The sequence below is a fragment of the Megalobrama amblycephala genome, linkage group LG2 (assembly GCF_018812025.1).
Source record: "Megalobrama amblycephala isolate DHTTF-2021 linkage group LG2, ASM1881202v1, whole genome shotgun sequence".
NCBI lineage: Eukaryota > Metazoa > Chordata > Actinopteri > Cypriniformes > Xenocyprididae > Megalobrama > Megalobrama amblycephala.
Genome location: NC_063045.1, coordinates 17773365 through 17790163, shown reverse-complemented (window position 1 = coordinate 17790163; position 16799 = coordinate 17773365). Strand labels below are relative to the sequence as shown.

The window sequence follows — 16799 nt, the reverse complement described above, 5'->3', positions numbered from 1 at the left end:
AAATCCACTTTCCCGCCGACGGTCATCAGATGGATAATCTGACGGGTGAGAGAAACGGCAGGGTGAAGTAATTCAATCCAAGCAGCAGTTTGCTTCTCAACACTCAGCCGGCTAATGTCATTAAGGACAAGACTGTCGTAATGTGTCAGGGGACGAGGCGGAGGTGTCATGGAGTCAGCGTCTGTAGGGCACACAGCTCCCTCCTCATTTAGCGCTAGATTTCCCAGCAGGCCACCCTTGAAATGGATTGTTGCTTCTTGGCGAGGCAAACCACTCTATCTTGCAAAATCTTTCAGGGGAGAGCTTAAAAATGAGAAAACGCTCTCTTTTGATTGTTAAGGTGTTAAAATGATTGTCTACTTGATGAAGTCACATTAGAATGATCCTCAACATTCAAGCTGAGCATGCACCTTCATGTCATAATTACCAGTGGGAAAATTTGGGAAGTCACAGCCTATCAATTAAACACTTGTGGATAAATTTAATTGGTATTAATAAGAATTTGTAACACAAATTTTGACTCTACAATTTAGTTCACTTGTTTTATGTTGTTGATAAAAGTGATAGGCTAAAGCTTGTCTGAAAAAAACACACCTATGACCAAACTATGTTCTCATATCCCTATGGCAACATAAGAATAATTTACATGCACACCATGTTGTAATTACTGTAATGATTCTGAACTGTAAAAAAAACTTCAAGTGCCTGCAGAAATTGTAATTACAATGTGTAAACTTGTAATTTTCTAAGAGCTATGATTTGTACCACATGGCCGCTGTACCACCTGACCACTGCAAGATGTGTTCAACTTGAAACGGCACTGTGCAGACCGATTGGTGTATGACATCAAAGTACAGTAAGAGTGATTCGAAAGCATATGGAGTTTTGTTTACTATAATTTATATATAATATATGATTCGGCCATACACAATCACAGCATGCTGATATACAGCCATATTGCATGGCTACTCGTGTGATATTGCATTTATACAACAGTTCGATGGCACAAGTGTATAAATAAATAGGAACAACAACGGATTGTCTTTAAAAACCCTCTTTTGTGCAGAACGTCTTCCTTCCGCCATGGATTCAAATCTCAAGTTGGCAGTTTAACAGCTGAGCCCAAGCCTCCGTTACTAATTTTAAAACGTCACTTTAGAACTAGTAACAAAGTAACGTTGATTCGCTTCATTGAAGCTTATTGTATTATATGTAGATCGATTAAACGAGTGTATTACCTGCATCTGATATAGCATTCATTCTTCAGGTCAATGTCCATAATAATATATACATTATATGTTTTAATGTCCGCTGAGGAAAGCAATATTTTTGTCCTTTTAAAAGTTAACTTCCTTGTTCTGACCTGACTCACTCATAAAGAGAGTCTTTGCTGCCATCTAATGGTGTAATAATGTAACTTTCACTGATATTATTGGCGGACCCTTTCTCAATACCAAATATGGCATATTATTTATATAGAGTCAAACGTACAAAAGTAGCGCTCTGGTACAGGATTTAAGTTAAATATAGCCTAAATATAAAGTCGTGAAATTTCATTTTAAATTTAAATGTAATTTTCCTCTTAACCCAAATCATTTTGCTCTGAACAAGTAATAGATTAATAAGACCAAAGATTGCCCGTTTGATATACCCCAAATGAATTATATTTTTAACCACTATCTACAGCCAGCGGCAAATACCTGAAGGACTGGCCGAGATGAAGCAGTTCTCTGTGGGTACATGAGCGCTGAATGGCCTCTAATCAATGGCCTCTGATGGCCTGGAGTTCGTATCTGCGAAAGCGTCAAAACAAATAGTAAAATAGGATATATACGTCACATATTTGAGGTCTAAATAACTACATTCTCGCCTAAAAAAAACTCTTTAAAGGTGCCCTAGAATCAAAAATTGAATTTATATTGGCATAGTTAAATAACAAGAGTTCAGTACATGGAAAAGACATACATTGAGTTTCAAACCCCATTGCTTCCTCCTTCTTATATAAATCTCATTTGTTTAAAAGACTTCCGGAAAACACGCGGATCTCAACATAACACCGACTGTTACGTAACAGCCGGGATCATTAATATGTATGACCCCGATATTTGCATATATGCCAACCATGTTCAAGGCATTAGACAAGGAAAGGCAGTATTAACGTCTGGATCTGTGCACAGACAAGGTAAGCCAGCAAGAACAACAGCGAAAAATGGCAGATGGAGCAATAATAACTGACATGATCCATGATAACGATATTTTGAGTGATATTTGTAAATTGTCTTTCTAAATGTTTCATTAACATGTTGCTAATGTACTGTTAAATGTGGTTAAAGTTACCAACGTTTCTTACTGTATTCACAGAGACAAGAGCCGTCGCTATTTTCATTTTTAAACATGTGCAGTCTGTATAATGCATAAACACAACTTCATTCTTTATAAATCTCTCCAACAGTGTAGCATTAGCCGTTAGCCACAGAGCATAGCCTCAAACTCATACAGAATCAAACATAAACATCAAAATAAATACTTTACTCACATAATTCGAAGCATGCATACAGCATGCATGACGAACATCTTGTAAAGATCCATTTGAGGGTTATATTAGCTGTGTGAACTTTGTAAATGCACTGTAATATAGTCGAGAGCTCATGTGGCAGGGAGCACACCATTTAAAGGGGCGGTGCTGCCAAAATCAGTGTATAGTTAATGATGCCCCAAAATAGGCAGTTAAAAAAATTAATTTAAAAAAATCTATGGGGTATTTTGAGCTGAAACTTCACAGACACATTCAGGAGACACCTTAGACTTATATTACATCTTGTGAAAAAGCATTCTTGGGCACCTTTAAACTACATCTCGTGACATAACAGCATAAACAATATGGTGGATTTCTGCAAGAGGAGTGATACAAACGGTGAAACGTACCAGTGCTGATACCAAAGAGTATAGGATCCAAGAGGCGACACTCTGATACTTTTTGGGCAACAGCCACTAGATGGCGCGCTGGAAGCACGGCCGCCATTGTTACTTGTTGAAAATACTAACTGGATCATAGAATCCTTCACATCTTACGCACCCAAAATCGGTGAATTTCACTGCCAAATCAGAAGTGCAATAGAACAGTTTTTTAAATTAAGTCACCAGTAAATTGTATGGCTCCTACAGTAAATGCTGTATTGTCTTATATATGTTTTATTTTACCAGTTGTGGAATCCAACCATTCAACCATACATAGTTATCCTACCTTATTGAGTATTTCCATTTTATGCAACTTTACACATTTATTAATAGTAAATTAATAATTAATAAATTTAAGATCATGTTTGCAGCAAACAATATATTTCAGACCTAGTGGAGTAATAGTAATAATAGTATCTAGGTCTGATGAAATATATATATTGTACGTTTTAATGACGTTTTAATCATGCTAAAACATAATGATCTTATAATACATGATGCATTGCTGTGTCCGTTATCGCATAATTCCCACTTTTGGACACCTTTGCTTTCACGGACATTAGACAACACTGCAAAATCAAGCTGCTATATTCATATATTTATTGTTCGACATTCCCAATTTTTCTGATGCATTAATTTAATTTCATATGTTGGTATTAATTCAGTATTTATAATGCTAATACTTGAACTTCAAAGAATTTTAACCCAAACTGACTGGGATTCTAGAGAGCAAAGGTTTTGTGAAAAAAGTGGAAGACTTAATACAAAGTGTGTAAAATAAACTGTAAAAAGTATTTTATTTTGTGTTGTCATCATTCAGGTTCGATTTCATCTTTAATGTACTTTTTTTTTTTAACAAAGCAGCTGATATTGCCATAGAAGCTAGTGGACTGCCGACTCGCTTTCACCACAAAATGGCGGAAACGCAGGGCCGCTGCTGGGCGCCGGTGTTGCAATGGAATGTTCTATTGAATGTCGCTTCTTGTTAGTGTATATTCTTTGCTGATACTGGGAGAATATCACACGGCTCTCAGCCAATCAGATCTGAGAACCAGAAATATATATATATATAGCAGTTAAAATCTTAGCAAGATGTGATTTTATATAGTTTATACCCTTTATTATGTACATAAATGGACCAAAGTGAACATATTTATACAGGTTGTGAACCATGTTTTGTTTTTAGGCAGTTGAATGTAACTTTTAAAAAAGTCCAGTATAAACATTACTGCCGCTCGACAATGGCAACTGTCACAGTTAGTGACAAGAACAGTCCTCCGTAGGCTGGACAATGCTCAGTCTGACCTTCGCGGCCTTTGAAGTCCTTCGAAAGATGCAGCCTCTGAATTGGTGCATAGTCTATATGAGTTGGGAAGTTATAATTATGACATCAGGTACATTCATATTTGACTTAAATACACATAAAGCATAATTTACACACCATTTATGCATCATTTGCACTTCATTATGTTGTAGGCACTACTGGCATTAAAAAAGCTTCCTGACTTGAAGTAAAGTGAAGGAAGTGAAATTGTCCAGTGACTCGAGTCCATTTTATTTAGACTAAAATCACTTGTAACTCATAAGTAGAAACTTTCAAAGGACAAAACACTGACTAAAGCACTGGCTATGACTTTGCCAAGTACAGTAGGATACATCCTTGTTGGTTCTGGAACAATATTCCTATAAACCAATTAGATTTTAGGGTTAGAAAAAAAAGATTAGGGTTAAGTTAAAGTTAGGTTCAGGACATCAGTATTTTCAACCAAAAATTCATGAGGATTGGGATAGGACTATATTTCTTTGAATGATATTCTAGGACCAACAAAAGTTGATCTGGAAGCATGTCTTATTTGGAAAAATCACAGTGACCATAGTGCATGTCAATGCACTTTTCTTTTGCTGCTGTGTGGTGAGGTTGAATTCTGAACTTTTTCATTTTCCAGTCCCTTTCCTTATGCATTCCATTGTTATATCCATATATATGAAGACATCAGCGAAGTGACAAGTTGGTAATATAATGCAAATCTGTCCTCTTTGCCTATTGCGAATTTCTAAAAGGAGTCTCAGGTTGCCTTGGGTTACTTCCCTGTGTATGAAGACGAAGCAATATCCTAACTTGCAGATTAAGAATGATGGTTCACAGTTAAGCATTCCACAATCTCTGCTTGCGTTTCAGTAATCACTCCTTTGGGTGGCCCAATGGCCATAGAGCATTTGACAAATGCTGTGTCAAATCTTCTGTTTAGCCAAAGCGCCAAATTCTCTCATTAATACAGAAAATACAATTGCATCTTTAACAAGACAAATTTAGGATGAAAGGGAAGAGTTTGTGTGCTTTAGATTCCGGAAACAAGTTTTCTAAAAGCCTCCGGTGACCCAAAGAAAGGAATTAACTGCAAGGGAATGACTCTGACATAAAACCGAAGGTTAAAGAAGGCAACTAATCCACCGTTCTGTATTCAGGCAAAGATGGTTTCAAACACGAAAGTCTTAGCTGGAGTGTGCTGCTTTAAAATCAAGCCCTTCTTGAGCATTAATTCCACCCCTAAGGGATGTGATGGACTCTTGCACATGGACCAGCAGGTTAAGAAGATATATAGCCACAATAGTCCCATCCTTTACTCAAGAATGTAAATTAAATGATTAATTGAGGCCTTTGCTCCTGTGTGGCTTGAATTACCAGGGGGTGTTTGTGCCAGGATTGCAAGGTTTAGGAAACCCTTGCCACGAAGTGAAGAAAACTAAAGAAGCTGAAAACTAAAGGTTTAAACAAACGCTGTTGAAAATTGTGATCTCTCAAGCGGCGAACTTGGTGCTTCTGCATTAATCACAGCAATTTCAAGATACGCCTATGTGTGAAACCCTGTGGATTCACCACAAACAATCTCGGCCTAGACAGACCGTGCTTAAATGGGTCATGATCTAGACGAAAAGGAAATATTTTTGGATTTTGAGAGGGCAGATACAAATGCGAGCTGACTCATCCTGTTGACGGATGTCTGTATGAAACGGGTTTATGTCTAGTGCCCTTGAGGTCAAAAAATTGGATTAACATCATTCAATGACAGTTCAGATAGTTGATTTTTATGCATATTACCTTCTGGTTTGGAACCAAGGTTTGCTAAGACAAAAAAAAAGGATTATGCAGAGATTATTTAAAGAGTCGGTAGCTCCACCTAGTGGTAAAATAAGAGAGGTGTCTGAGAATAAATGTAGGGATTTTATTTTAGGAACATGTTCAAAACATTATAATTAAAGAGCAGAAGACAATGGATATTTAAGAAAAGCATCTATTAACAACATACATATTTATCCAGTTTTGTGTAACTGTAGGTGAATAAATTTCCTTTAAACATCACAGTCCAGCAAAAATAACTGCTCAGCTGACATCCTTCTGCATCATGTCACACTAAGACAAGTAATCAACACAACTTGCTACAGGCATGTCATGATTGATTAATATTTATCGCATCTTGGGCAAATTTTTGCGATCCTTGGTGGCGTTGCGCTTCCTCTTCTTACTCAAGAAGTTCTCCAGTTTTCCACTCTTTTTCAGCTCGCTGTACTTCTCTGCCAATTCCAGCTTCTTCATGTCGGCTGTAGAGAGGTTTTAAAGAAGTTACAAATGGAAAAAGTAGCATATTATACAGGATATTTGATGTTTCATTGTTAAATGACACGCTGATGCTAAAAAGAAACCCAAGTAGGAATAGTGTGGCATTCACCAACAAATCTTCTCCAAAAGAATCAGTAACTTTACATAAGCTATAAATACATCGGAACAGAGTAAAAACTCAAGGAATGGGATGAAAATGGATTTACATTTCTTCAGGTAGAAGGGTTTGTGCCCTTGGCCAACCAGCTCTCTCTGTTTCCGCTTGTACTTAAGTTCCTTTTCTCTCTCCTGCTCTTGCCTCTGACGTTCCCTCTGTTGGTTTTCCTGTTGTACACACACAGAGATTAGATATAAAGCACATCATAAGCAGCAATATTATTCTTATCAGAGCTGTAAAGGTGTTTTATGTTGCTTTCCCTAAGGCATTTAAGTTTAAGGAGTCATTAGGCCCAGTATATTTTTAACATACCATTCTCTTAAGCAAGGCTTTCAGCTCTTCTTTTTTAGTTTGTGATTTGGCTTTCTTGAGATTCTTCCTCACCATCTGAAACAAATAAAAGTGTACATATGTGTAATGCACATAATGCAAACAAACAGGAATCAATAAGGCATTTTACATTTTCACAAACCTGTGCTTCCTTTTCTCTGAGATCATTAATGAATTTGTATGTCTTATTAAAAATTTCAGGCTTGTATTCCCCTGAGAGGTCATCAAAGCGAGGGTCTCTTGAAATCTACAAAGATTTACAAAGTGAAAAAAATCAAGTCTCTGTAGTTTTTTTTCAAAACCCTATTCATAAGTATGAGCAATCAATAATTAAATAAACTCCTGAAATGTACCCTTTTCTTGACGGGAACCACTTTTCGGAGAAAAGGCACAGGTTTCTTTGCAGAAATCTCTTGAGGTCTAAGACAAAACACACAATGATGAAACATAACATACAAACTGATAGACAAAATAATCTTAACTCACATAAACAATTCTTTAATTATTTTTAGATGCATGACAACAAACAATGATCAAATGTGGTTAAACTTTGATTAAAAAAAGTTGAAATAAAGCTAAAATAACTTAAAATATAAATATTAGATAAGGAAACTTATGCTGCCTTGGCAACTAACTGAAATCAAAAGTTGAAGTAGTAAAATGACAAAACAAACAAGTTAAATGGATTAAATGGAAATTAAAAAAAAATGACAAAAGCACAACAAAATTACTGAAACTAAAACTAAAATTATAATGAAAATAAAAGCTAATTCAAAATATTAATAAATACTATCATATTTAACAACACTGCAGGTACCTGTGTTTATTTAGTCGTTTCGTAGGCTCATTTTTTTGCTGCTGCTTCGTGGCACCATAAGCGATTTTATTATAAACTTTTGTTCCGACTTTATTCTGCAGCTTTATGATTTCCTCAAATGACATGGTTGATAATTCTGTGCAAACACAATGATATGAAATATATGTAAATGTAAAATATGGCTGCAAATGTAAAAAGGGGCAGCAAATAAAGATTTCAATGTTTTTTTGTTTTGTTTTGGTTTTTAACCAGGGTTACATAAAGATCTTATTTCCTCTTACCACTTTTAATGTTGCCCCCGCTGTGTGATTGTGCCCTGCTGCATCCTTCATCTCCATGGTCACTAACTGACTCATCTTCATCGCTCCCTGAGTCACCTTCATCGTCCATATCATTGTCTTCATCCTCTTCAGGTGCTTCATCCTCCACTGCAGATCCATCTTCATCTCTCATTTCCTCTTCATCCTCTGCTGAAGTTTGTATCACACCCCTTTTACTGAGTAAAGCAAAGTTTCTCTCCATCTCTAAAGCGTCCTCTTCATCATCAGAACTGTGATTTTCCATTTTGGACAGTCTCTTTTCTGATTTAGGCATTTTACTTAAGTTCTTGTCCTTTTGAACCTGTTTTTATGTAGCTTGTTTATAAGCTGTGGAAATGATGCATTGGCCAAAAAGGTATTAATGGAAAGAATTTTGGGAACATATTAAATCAAATATCTAAACATTAAATTGTTAGGAATTACTTGACAATAATGAATGCTATACAATCCTGCGCAAAGGCATTAACCTTATTAAAAGACAGTTATGTACATGTCTTTCACATGACAATATGAATATGTCCAATCGTCATTCACTTACAGTTAGAGCTATACGAAAGTTTTGTTTATTGCTATTTTTTCCGAAACGCTCGTGCTTACTGTGTTGTTGTTTTCATCCACGCATCTGTGCCTTGGAGTACAGCCACCAAATATGCCGATAAAAGGAGCAAAAATCTTAATGTGGTTAGTTAATTACAGATAGTGTGTTGCCAGTTAACTGACAGAAGAAAACATGTCAAAACCTTCTGTATAAAACCCAGTGAAGACGAATATTTGCAAAAAAAAAAGATCCTTCCGCACGCACGTGGAAGTTTGAGAACTGAGCATGCGCGTCACAAAACGCCTATAAAAATAAAAGTCCCCAAGCTACTTATTCTGTCAAAATAAATGCATTCGGAGACATGTGAACATTAATATTATATATTTTAAACATTTAATACAATAGCTTTGTAAATTCATTCATAATATTCTAGACAAGGATTACACTCACACACATATGAAATAATGACTTTCAAGGTTTTATAGTCATTTAATTTTGACATTTACATTGACCAACATTTAATACAGCCAGATTTGTACATTTACAACATAAAAACGTGAAAAACGTAAATATTTAGCCTATTAAATATCAATTTGGTGAAAATTACATACTGTAAATTCATATTGTTTCCTTTTTTTTTTTTTTACATAATGTTCATAATAATGTCCCTTCAAAAGGCATGTTATGTAATTTGTTTTGATTTGGTTATGACATCTAGTCACATGTTATGCCTTTCTTTTATTATTGTTATAGTGTTATATCTTTATTTGTTTTTAAAATGAGTGACACAACTTGAGTTTTCAGCCATGCAAATCTGAGATGTCCCAGACCATGTTAAGAGGAACGTCCTTCATTTTTTCCTGGTAGACGCGGTCAAAACATTCACTCTGCGCCACGGTTAAAGTGTTCTTCCAGTCCCCAACTGTTCCTGTAACATGACAGGTTGAAAACATTAATATAACATCCACTGCTGCTGATATAATGTATCACAGTTGATAATTAACTTTTAAATAATGAACTATTTCAAAAGTCTTTTGTCACTCCTTGAACATATGTCACATTAATAATGACTACATCATCCACAAACCTGAAATTATGATAAATTAATTTAATTATATTATCCCAGCTAACAAAATAATTGTTCTATATGTTTTGATAATGTTCATGTTCAGAAGATGTTATTTCTGAATGTTCTCTAAACATTCACTTTTTTTAAAAAATGTTTTAAAACATTTTTCTTGGTTATGCGAACATTATATGAAAAGTATCCATATATGGAAACATTCCATTTTATCATTTTGCAAACATTATGAGAACGTTCCTTTTGAATGTTCTCTAAACAAGGATTAACATTTAAAAAACGTTAGACGAACATCCAACTAAAACATTTCAGGAAAAACACCTTCCATGAACGATGCATAAATAGCCTAACGTTTTGTGCTAACGTTTTGAGAACATTATTAAAACCAGGTAACTTTGAACAAACATTATTGTTACTGGAAGAAAAAATAAAGCTCTCCAAAGTTTATATCTTTAGGCTATATCTCCAACTCTTCACTTTTATCTGACCTTTGCGCAAAAAGAGTCCTTTTGGATCGTCTGTGACATTTTGAGGAAGAAATTCATAGTTGGCCAAGGGGTCTTTCTTCATGTGCTTGAACGTGGCTGTCTCCACCACTTTATCGATCGCTGCGTCTGAAAGATTCTTTCCCACAAACTCACAGATTTTCACAACGACGGATCTGAGGTCCTGATAAAAGGTTTGTAAATTTCATTGGTCAGTCTACAGACATATATACCAATAGCCATCAACCACAACATAACAGACACAGCATTAGAGAAGTACAATAATTCTTAATGGAAAGTTCAAAGGGTCATAAACTGGACCCGTCTCACCTTGATCATTTCCTCATAAGTAAGGATCAGGATGTTGTATTTGTCTTTGTTTGTGATCCATCCTTTAACATGGTCAAACCAACAGCCACCAACCACTACAAACCAAACACAACATTAGTGTCAAACTTTGTAGCAGGTTTGAGGCGGGGAAGGGGGGATATTATATGTATATATGTTTTTGATAATTAGTTTTAGCAAGAATCTGTCATGTAATAAATGATATATATTAGTTTTGGCTCTTACTCCATCCTGTGAAGAATTTTTCCAGCATCTCGTACATGTTCTCGGAGGAATCCAGGTTTTTCATCTTGTTGGAAAAATAGAAATATGACGCCATGACGTCTTTAGGGTTTCTCATGACGTAGATGATCTGACAGCAAAGAGATGCATTAAAACTGTGCATGACATCAAGTCTGTTTATTAATTGATTGATGAATGCATACACACTTTTCCCTTTCTTTGCAGTGCTTTGGGCATCAGTGGCTGGAGTAAATGGGAACAGAAGAGTCTTGGAGACGGACGTGCGTTGTAATCTGCCTCCTTTAAACGATATTCTAGCCAGGGCATCTGATCGAATGTATTTTGTTTGGCTTTGTCTGGGAAATCTTCCTCGTATATTAAAGTAATGATCCGTTGGGTCCATACTGTACCTGAGAGTGGCATAAAAATAGAGCATAAAATTAGGCTTGATTGAGTTCTGTTTTATATAACCTGTTTTGTTTTTTAGTTTTTTATAAGAGATATATTCACTTACCTGATTTCGGGAAGGTAACAACGTAGAGATCATCATCCCTTATTTCGAAATCCGCTAAACTGTCAATATACTCTGGAGTAAGATCATGATTCGAGTTCAAAGCTAAGACAGTTCCTTTGTATGTGAACATTTTGTCACTGAGTATTTTGTAATCCTGCTGAGCCATGTCTGAATTCTTACTAAGCCAAATCAACACTATGAGTGTGTTTATTGCCAAAAGACCGTGAACGACGGAGGAAATCTCGTTGTATCCAGGACCAGAAGTCTTTGAGAAAAAAGGCCATCTTTGCTGTTACACAATAGTCAGTGCTATTTATTTTTGCATAGTTCATCACCAACCTTTGGACTGGTGCTTTAACCTAAATCTTTATCAGTCTTTGTACATTTCAGGAAATGTAATGTTCAGAAGGTGGCATAATATCACAGATATGCATGCACAAATTACAGTTGCGTCCATATTTTATGCATTCAATAATATTCTAGAACAGTGGTTCTAAACATTTTTGACTGTAAGGTAAGATATTTTCTGCATTTCTGCTGTAATTTTGAAAAAGCCTCTAGTTTGCAAACATTATTAACAGTAATTGGAAGTATTGATGTATTAATTTAATAAATCATGATTTATTTTGTGGTTCCAGAAGTTTTGAGAACTGTTTTTTGCAACAAAAACAACAAAGGGAGAAAAAATAAATAAGATTTAAGTTTACAGCTTGATTTTATGCTTTTTTTTCTCCTTTTTTTTTTTAGCATTTCATTTAGGTTTGTTCGATTTTTTTAAATATACTAATCTTAATTTGCACACTGTATGTGCACACCACTGACTGTTCAATAGTGACAGAATAAACATCAATAAAATGGTCATAAACAGGCTCAGAAGGAAGTGTTGCATGTGATTTAGCTGCATTAAATCTTTTTAAGTGAGATAATTTCAGTCTAAGTTAAGCCACTGAAAACAACACAAAAGTCACGATATAGATGTTATGCAAGATATGAGGGCAGTTTAAGAGAGTTCACCTCTAACTAGAGCTATGTCAGGTTAACCCCATCATAAAAACTCTTGTTTGCAGTTTGTAACGTAGATAAGATTAAGCAATCATCATATAAAGATCAATAAACAAACTACACTATCTTAATGAAAAACAAGTCACGAGCAACTCAATGACTTGGGTAAAGTTTTAGGGTTTAAAATGATTTGACACTAAAATCATTATAGTTATATGGCCTACTTATGATTTGATGGTGTTTGCTGACATCTACTGGTCATTCTGGGTAACAGAAGCACCTCAGAAATATCAGAAGGGTCTGCAACCGTAACAAATAAATCCCTTAAATTGAGAAACCCTTAGAAGAAAGGCCATACAGTTATTATAAAATAATTTCAAGTTAAAGCCCTTATAATTATTACTAAGGGATACTTGGAGTTGCAAGACTATTTTAAGTGAGTTGAAAAAAAAATTGATTAAAACTAGATTAAAATGGGGAAAACTATTTAAAACACTGTAGGACTTGAACTGCTAAATATCTCTCACGCAACTACGCATCGAAAATCTCACATGGTCACTCAGGTAAACGAGCACAGATTTTCCTGCGATTTCAAGCAGCCTGATTGTACACAAATAACTGTCGGTGAGTGGGAAAAGGCCTAAAATCGTGTAGTGAATTTACATTTTTCAGGACAGTATTTCAGTAGTCAAGTCGCTTGTCCAGTATTTTTCTGCAGAACATGTTTATAAGCTTAAAACAGAGGGGCGGTTTTTGCGAGCGTTGCCTGATTTGCCCACATCAGAGTGTGGGTAGGTTTTAGGGGAGGGGTCGGGTGAAGGGAATCATTTTCATTGCATGATTTATAAACACCCACCAGTTTGAAAACACCCACAAATACAGAAACGCCCACGTTTGTTCCGCAGAGACCTCATTCTCAATGAATCACTGTTTTGAGTCGGTTTTTTTCAGCACTCACGGTTAGCTAAACGCCCTGAATCTTTTGGTGATTCAGTCTGAATAATTCGAACAGTTCACTCTGACTGAATCGTGTTGTAGCCTGGCCCGGTTCTGCTTCTGAAATCACTGAGGGTGCTCTAGTAAAATGCAGATGTAGGCTTAAAGGTGCTAAAGAGGATCTTTTCGTCGACTGAGAAACCAAAGACTGTTAGTGAGTTTTTTAAATGAGCGCATGTGTAAGAACAACCCCCCTCCTTCACAGCTCATTTCGAGGGAATGCCTCCCAAAACTCGTGCACGAGTATTGGAACACGAGTGTTTACCACCGGCATTCGCTGTGTCTTGTTAGTGGATTCATTATGTCGGACTCACCGCAGGTAACTCATAATCTGCAGTTGTTACTCCTGTCTCCTGACAAAAACATTGCATGTGGAGCCTGTAGAGTGTGGAAAGTTACTGGAGCGCGCAGCCGCGCACGTCTCGCGCAAGGACCGTCATGGCAGTGATTGACAAGCCAGAGGGTCAATCGTTTACGCGATGATGATTACGCGATGGGTATCGGGCCCATTTAAATTCTCCACGGAATACTATATTTTAAAATGATATAGAGGAGATTATGAGCATAAACGGTTAGATATTAAAAGGAAACAGAGGTTTGACGGAGTTTAACGGCTCTGGCCAAGCTGTGATATAAATGAAACGCTATTGGCTATTTTAAAAAAGGGGCGGAGCTGTTCGATATATTGCCCTGTCTTCCTGTTTCAGTTGAAATTACGTCAACACACTTCAAGACACTTCAGCGGACCTTTAAGCAATGGCTCCACCATAGCAGTGTACAGTGAGACATTTAAGATTATCTAAAAGTTATCACTTTTACCAATAATTTTAACAGAATTTCAAAAATATTTTCCTATTAATCTATTAGTTTACATTGCTTTAATGCGTTACTATTTTAACATACCTCTGTCCCGTGCAGAGTGAATCCAGCAATTATATGTCACTTCTGAAACTTTGTAGCCACCAGTCCTCTTAGCAGCATGAAAAAAAAAAACACTTTTACAATCATAAAACATGGTTTCTTTGCAGTTCTTCGCAAAGATCCATTACTCACAAAGTTCCGTTATAATCCATGAAGCTGCCAACAATGCACAATATTAATCTCTTACATCGTGTCTACACTTTGTTTGATAATGAGAGGTTTCGTGAGCCTGCATAAACTCAGAGCTGAATAAAAACTCGTCTCTGATTGGCCATTGCGTTCAGAGCGCAAACATAAATATGCACTGGAGCGTTCGCCAAATCAGTTTCGTCAATATATTGTTACTGTATCAACTGAGGGTGCTCTTGCTTGCATTTGAGGGTGCTTAGCACCCCCGTAGAACTGGGCCTTGTAGCCTACTTTCGGAGTATACTGTAGGCTTTTTTTCAGATTTTCAGAGAACAAGTATTCGATCAAACTACAGCCAACTGTTTAGTAACAGTAGCAAGCCCACATTTTCAGTCTTTAACATGTGATACACATCTAGATTCAGCCTTACATGGATCCTGGGTTTGAAATGGGGTTTATTAAAGGGATAGTTCACCCAAAAAAATTCTGTCATTAAATACCTACCCTCATGTCATTCCAAACGAGTCTAGTCCAAATTGTCTGAGGAAACTTGATCGCTTTATATGGTAAACAGATTTAATTTAGGCTTTTATTCACATATAAACATTGATCAGCGAACATAAACAGCTCAACGCGTGTGAACAAACCTCTTGTGGAAGCTCAAATGTGCTGCATAAAACAAGAGAATGAACCTCATTGGTTCTCGCAAGTCAAGCAAACATGCTTGAGCTTCCGTTTACCACAACTGATGTGTGAATGTTTATATGTGAGTAAAAGCATAAATTAAATCTGTTCATCATATAAAGTGATCATGTATCTTCAGAATATTTGGACTAAACCGCTCAATTCATATGGATAAGTTTTATGATCTCGTTATGAACTTTTTGAAGCATCAAAGCGGTAGTTGCGTTCATTCATCAAAAAGATCTCCATTTGTGTTCTGAAGAAAGTCTTAAGGGTTTGGAACGACATGAGGGTGAGTAATTAATTAATGACAGAATTTTCATTTTTGGGTGAACTATCCCTTTAAGCCAGAGTCGAGCGTGGTCCTACTCTCTCTCTCCACTCCTCTCTTCCCACACACGGGTCACCTAATCCCTCCTCTGGAGAGCCGAACATGCAAAGGGACTGTTTCAGCACCGGGATTATAGCAAGCTTCACTGAGACTTCCTGAAGATCCAAGATTAGATTGTGATCTACAGTATGACATAACAAATCCTACACTTCTGAGAACTAAATTTCAGAGTAATTTGAGAGTTTCAAGACAAAGTTTCAAGGAAGTAGGCTATTTTACTTTAGTTAATTGCTATATTAATTAACTTAATTTATTACTTGCATGCTCATGAATATTAAAATACTGACCTATTCTTTCAGTGAAATGAGACAGACCATGCATAAAAAGCATTTGCAATGCTATTTAAAAAAAAAAAAAACAACACTTAATGAAACCCATTTTGACACTTTCTGATTTTAAATCTAAGCTAAAAAACTAATTTGTTTTCCTTGGCTTTTAATGTATTATAGATGTTAATATAATCTCTTTTATTGTTTTGTTTTGAATGTTGTTATAATTGTATCAATGTAAAGTACTTTGGTCAACTTTAAGTTGTTTTAAACTATGCTCTAGAAATAAACTTAACATTGTCATTGATTAAACTGCAAATTGAATGGATTGTGAAAGTGGGTGTTACATACCAGATGGAAGTTAGTTTCAGATTATTTTCATTCTGATGAAAGTTTAGTTTTCATGTTTTTAAGGGGCTGAATGGAATAATAATAATAATAATAATAATTGAGAGGCTGATAAAAAAATGCAATGACTACTGAAGTGAACAAAACTAAATTATAAAACATATTTTTTTGAAATATTATCTAAACACGTTATCTCATAGACACACACACACACACACACACACACACACACACACACATATATATATATATATATATATATATATTTTTTTTTTTTTTCTTTCAGTATAAAAATATTTTTACATGTTAGAAAAAAATTTTCAGCTACTCATTTTCTTGCATAAAATCCAAAGCTCATTAGTTCACTTTAAAATGAAACCCCATGATTTACTCACCCTCAAGCCATTCTAGGTGTATATGACTTTCTTCTTTCAGACGAATACAATCAGAATTATATTAATAATCACCCTGATGCTCCCAAGCTTTATAATGGCAGTACAGAAAACACCTGTTTGAAGCTCAAATAAGTGCATCCATCCATCCATCCATCATAAACGTACTCCACACGGCTCCGGGGGGTTAATAAAGGTCTTCTGAAGCGAAGCGATTTGTTTTTGTAAGAAAAATATCCATATTTAACACGTTATAAAGTAAAATAACTAGTTTCCGG

The 16799-nt window shown here is 35.8% G+C and overlaps 2 protein-coding genes across 3 annotated transcripts; both read right to left on the bottom strand.

The window, feature by feature from the left end:
* Positions 1 to 6162: 6162 nt before the first annotated feature.
* On the bottom strand, positions 6163 to 9047 carry rrp36 (ribosomal RNA processing 36). 2 transcript variants are annotated; one of them, XM_048163867.1, is made up of 8 exons: positions 8740 to 9047; positions 8163 to 8528; positions 7882 to 8017; positions 7418 to 7484; positions 7207 to 7311; positions 7047 to 7121; positions 6784 to 6901; positions 6163 to 6558 (listed from the first exon to the last, which is right to left on the bottom strand). In XM_048163867.1, the coding sequence occupies exons 2-8, from the start codon at positions 8473 to 8475 to the stop codon at positions 6425 to 6427; spliced, it is 948 nt and encodes a 315-aa protein (XP_048019824.1). In that variant the 5' UTR covers positions 8476 to 8528; positions 8740 to 9047; the 3' UTR covers positions 6163 to 6424. The 2 variants fall into 2 exon arrangements, with proteins under 2 accessions (XP_048019824.1, XP_048019815.1); XM_048163858.1 differs by having other exon boundaries at positions 8799 to 9046.
* A 149-nt stretch (positions 9048 to 9196) lies between these two features.
* LOC125251009 (amine sulfotransferase-like) lies at positions 9197 to 11692 on the bottom strand. The gene is made up of 6 exons (XM_048163875.1): positions 11390 to 11692; positions 11083 to 11285; positions 10879 to 11005; positions 10636 to 10730; positions 10309 to 10489; positions 9197 to 9667 (listed from the first exon to the last, which is right to left on the bottom strand). The coding sequence occupies exons 1-6, from the start codon at positions 11553 to 11555 to the stop codon at positions 9540 to 9542; spliced, it is 900 nt and encodes a 299-aa protein (XP_048019832.1). The 5' UTR covers positions 11556 to 11692; the 3' UTR covers positions 9197 to 9539.
* Between the last annotated feature and the right edge of the window lie 5107 nt (positions 11693 to 16799).

Excerpts from the sequence above, each read along its gene's own strand:
- LOC125251009 (XM_048163875.1), bottom strand. The coding sequence starts at position 11,555 with ATGGCTCAGCAGGATTACAAAATACTCAGTGACAAAATGTTCACATAC. Across the intron at positions 11,286-11,389 it reads TGTTACCTTCCCGAAATCAG|GTACAGTATGGACCCAACGG; the intron begins GTAAGTGAATAT and ends TGCCACTCTCAG. Across the intron at positions 9,668-10,308 it reads AGGACTCTTTTTGCGCAAAG|GAACAGTTGGGGACTGGAAG; the intron begins GTCAGATAAAAG and ends GTCATGTTACAG.
- rrp36 (XM_048163867.1), bottom strand. The coding sequence starts at position 8,475 with ATGCCTAAATCAGAAAAGAGACTGTCCAAAATGGAAAATCACAGTTCT. Across the intron at positions 7,485-7,881 it reads AAACGACTAAATAAACACAG|ACCTCAAGAGATTTCTGCAA; the intron begins GTACCTGCAGTG and ends GTTTTGTCTTAG. Across the intron at positions 7,122-7,206 it reads TCAGAGAAAAGGAAGCACAG|ATGGTGAGGAAGAATCTCAA; the intron begins GTTTGTGAAAAT and ends TATTTGTTTCAG.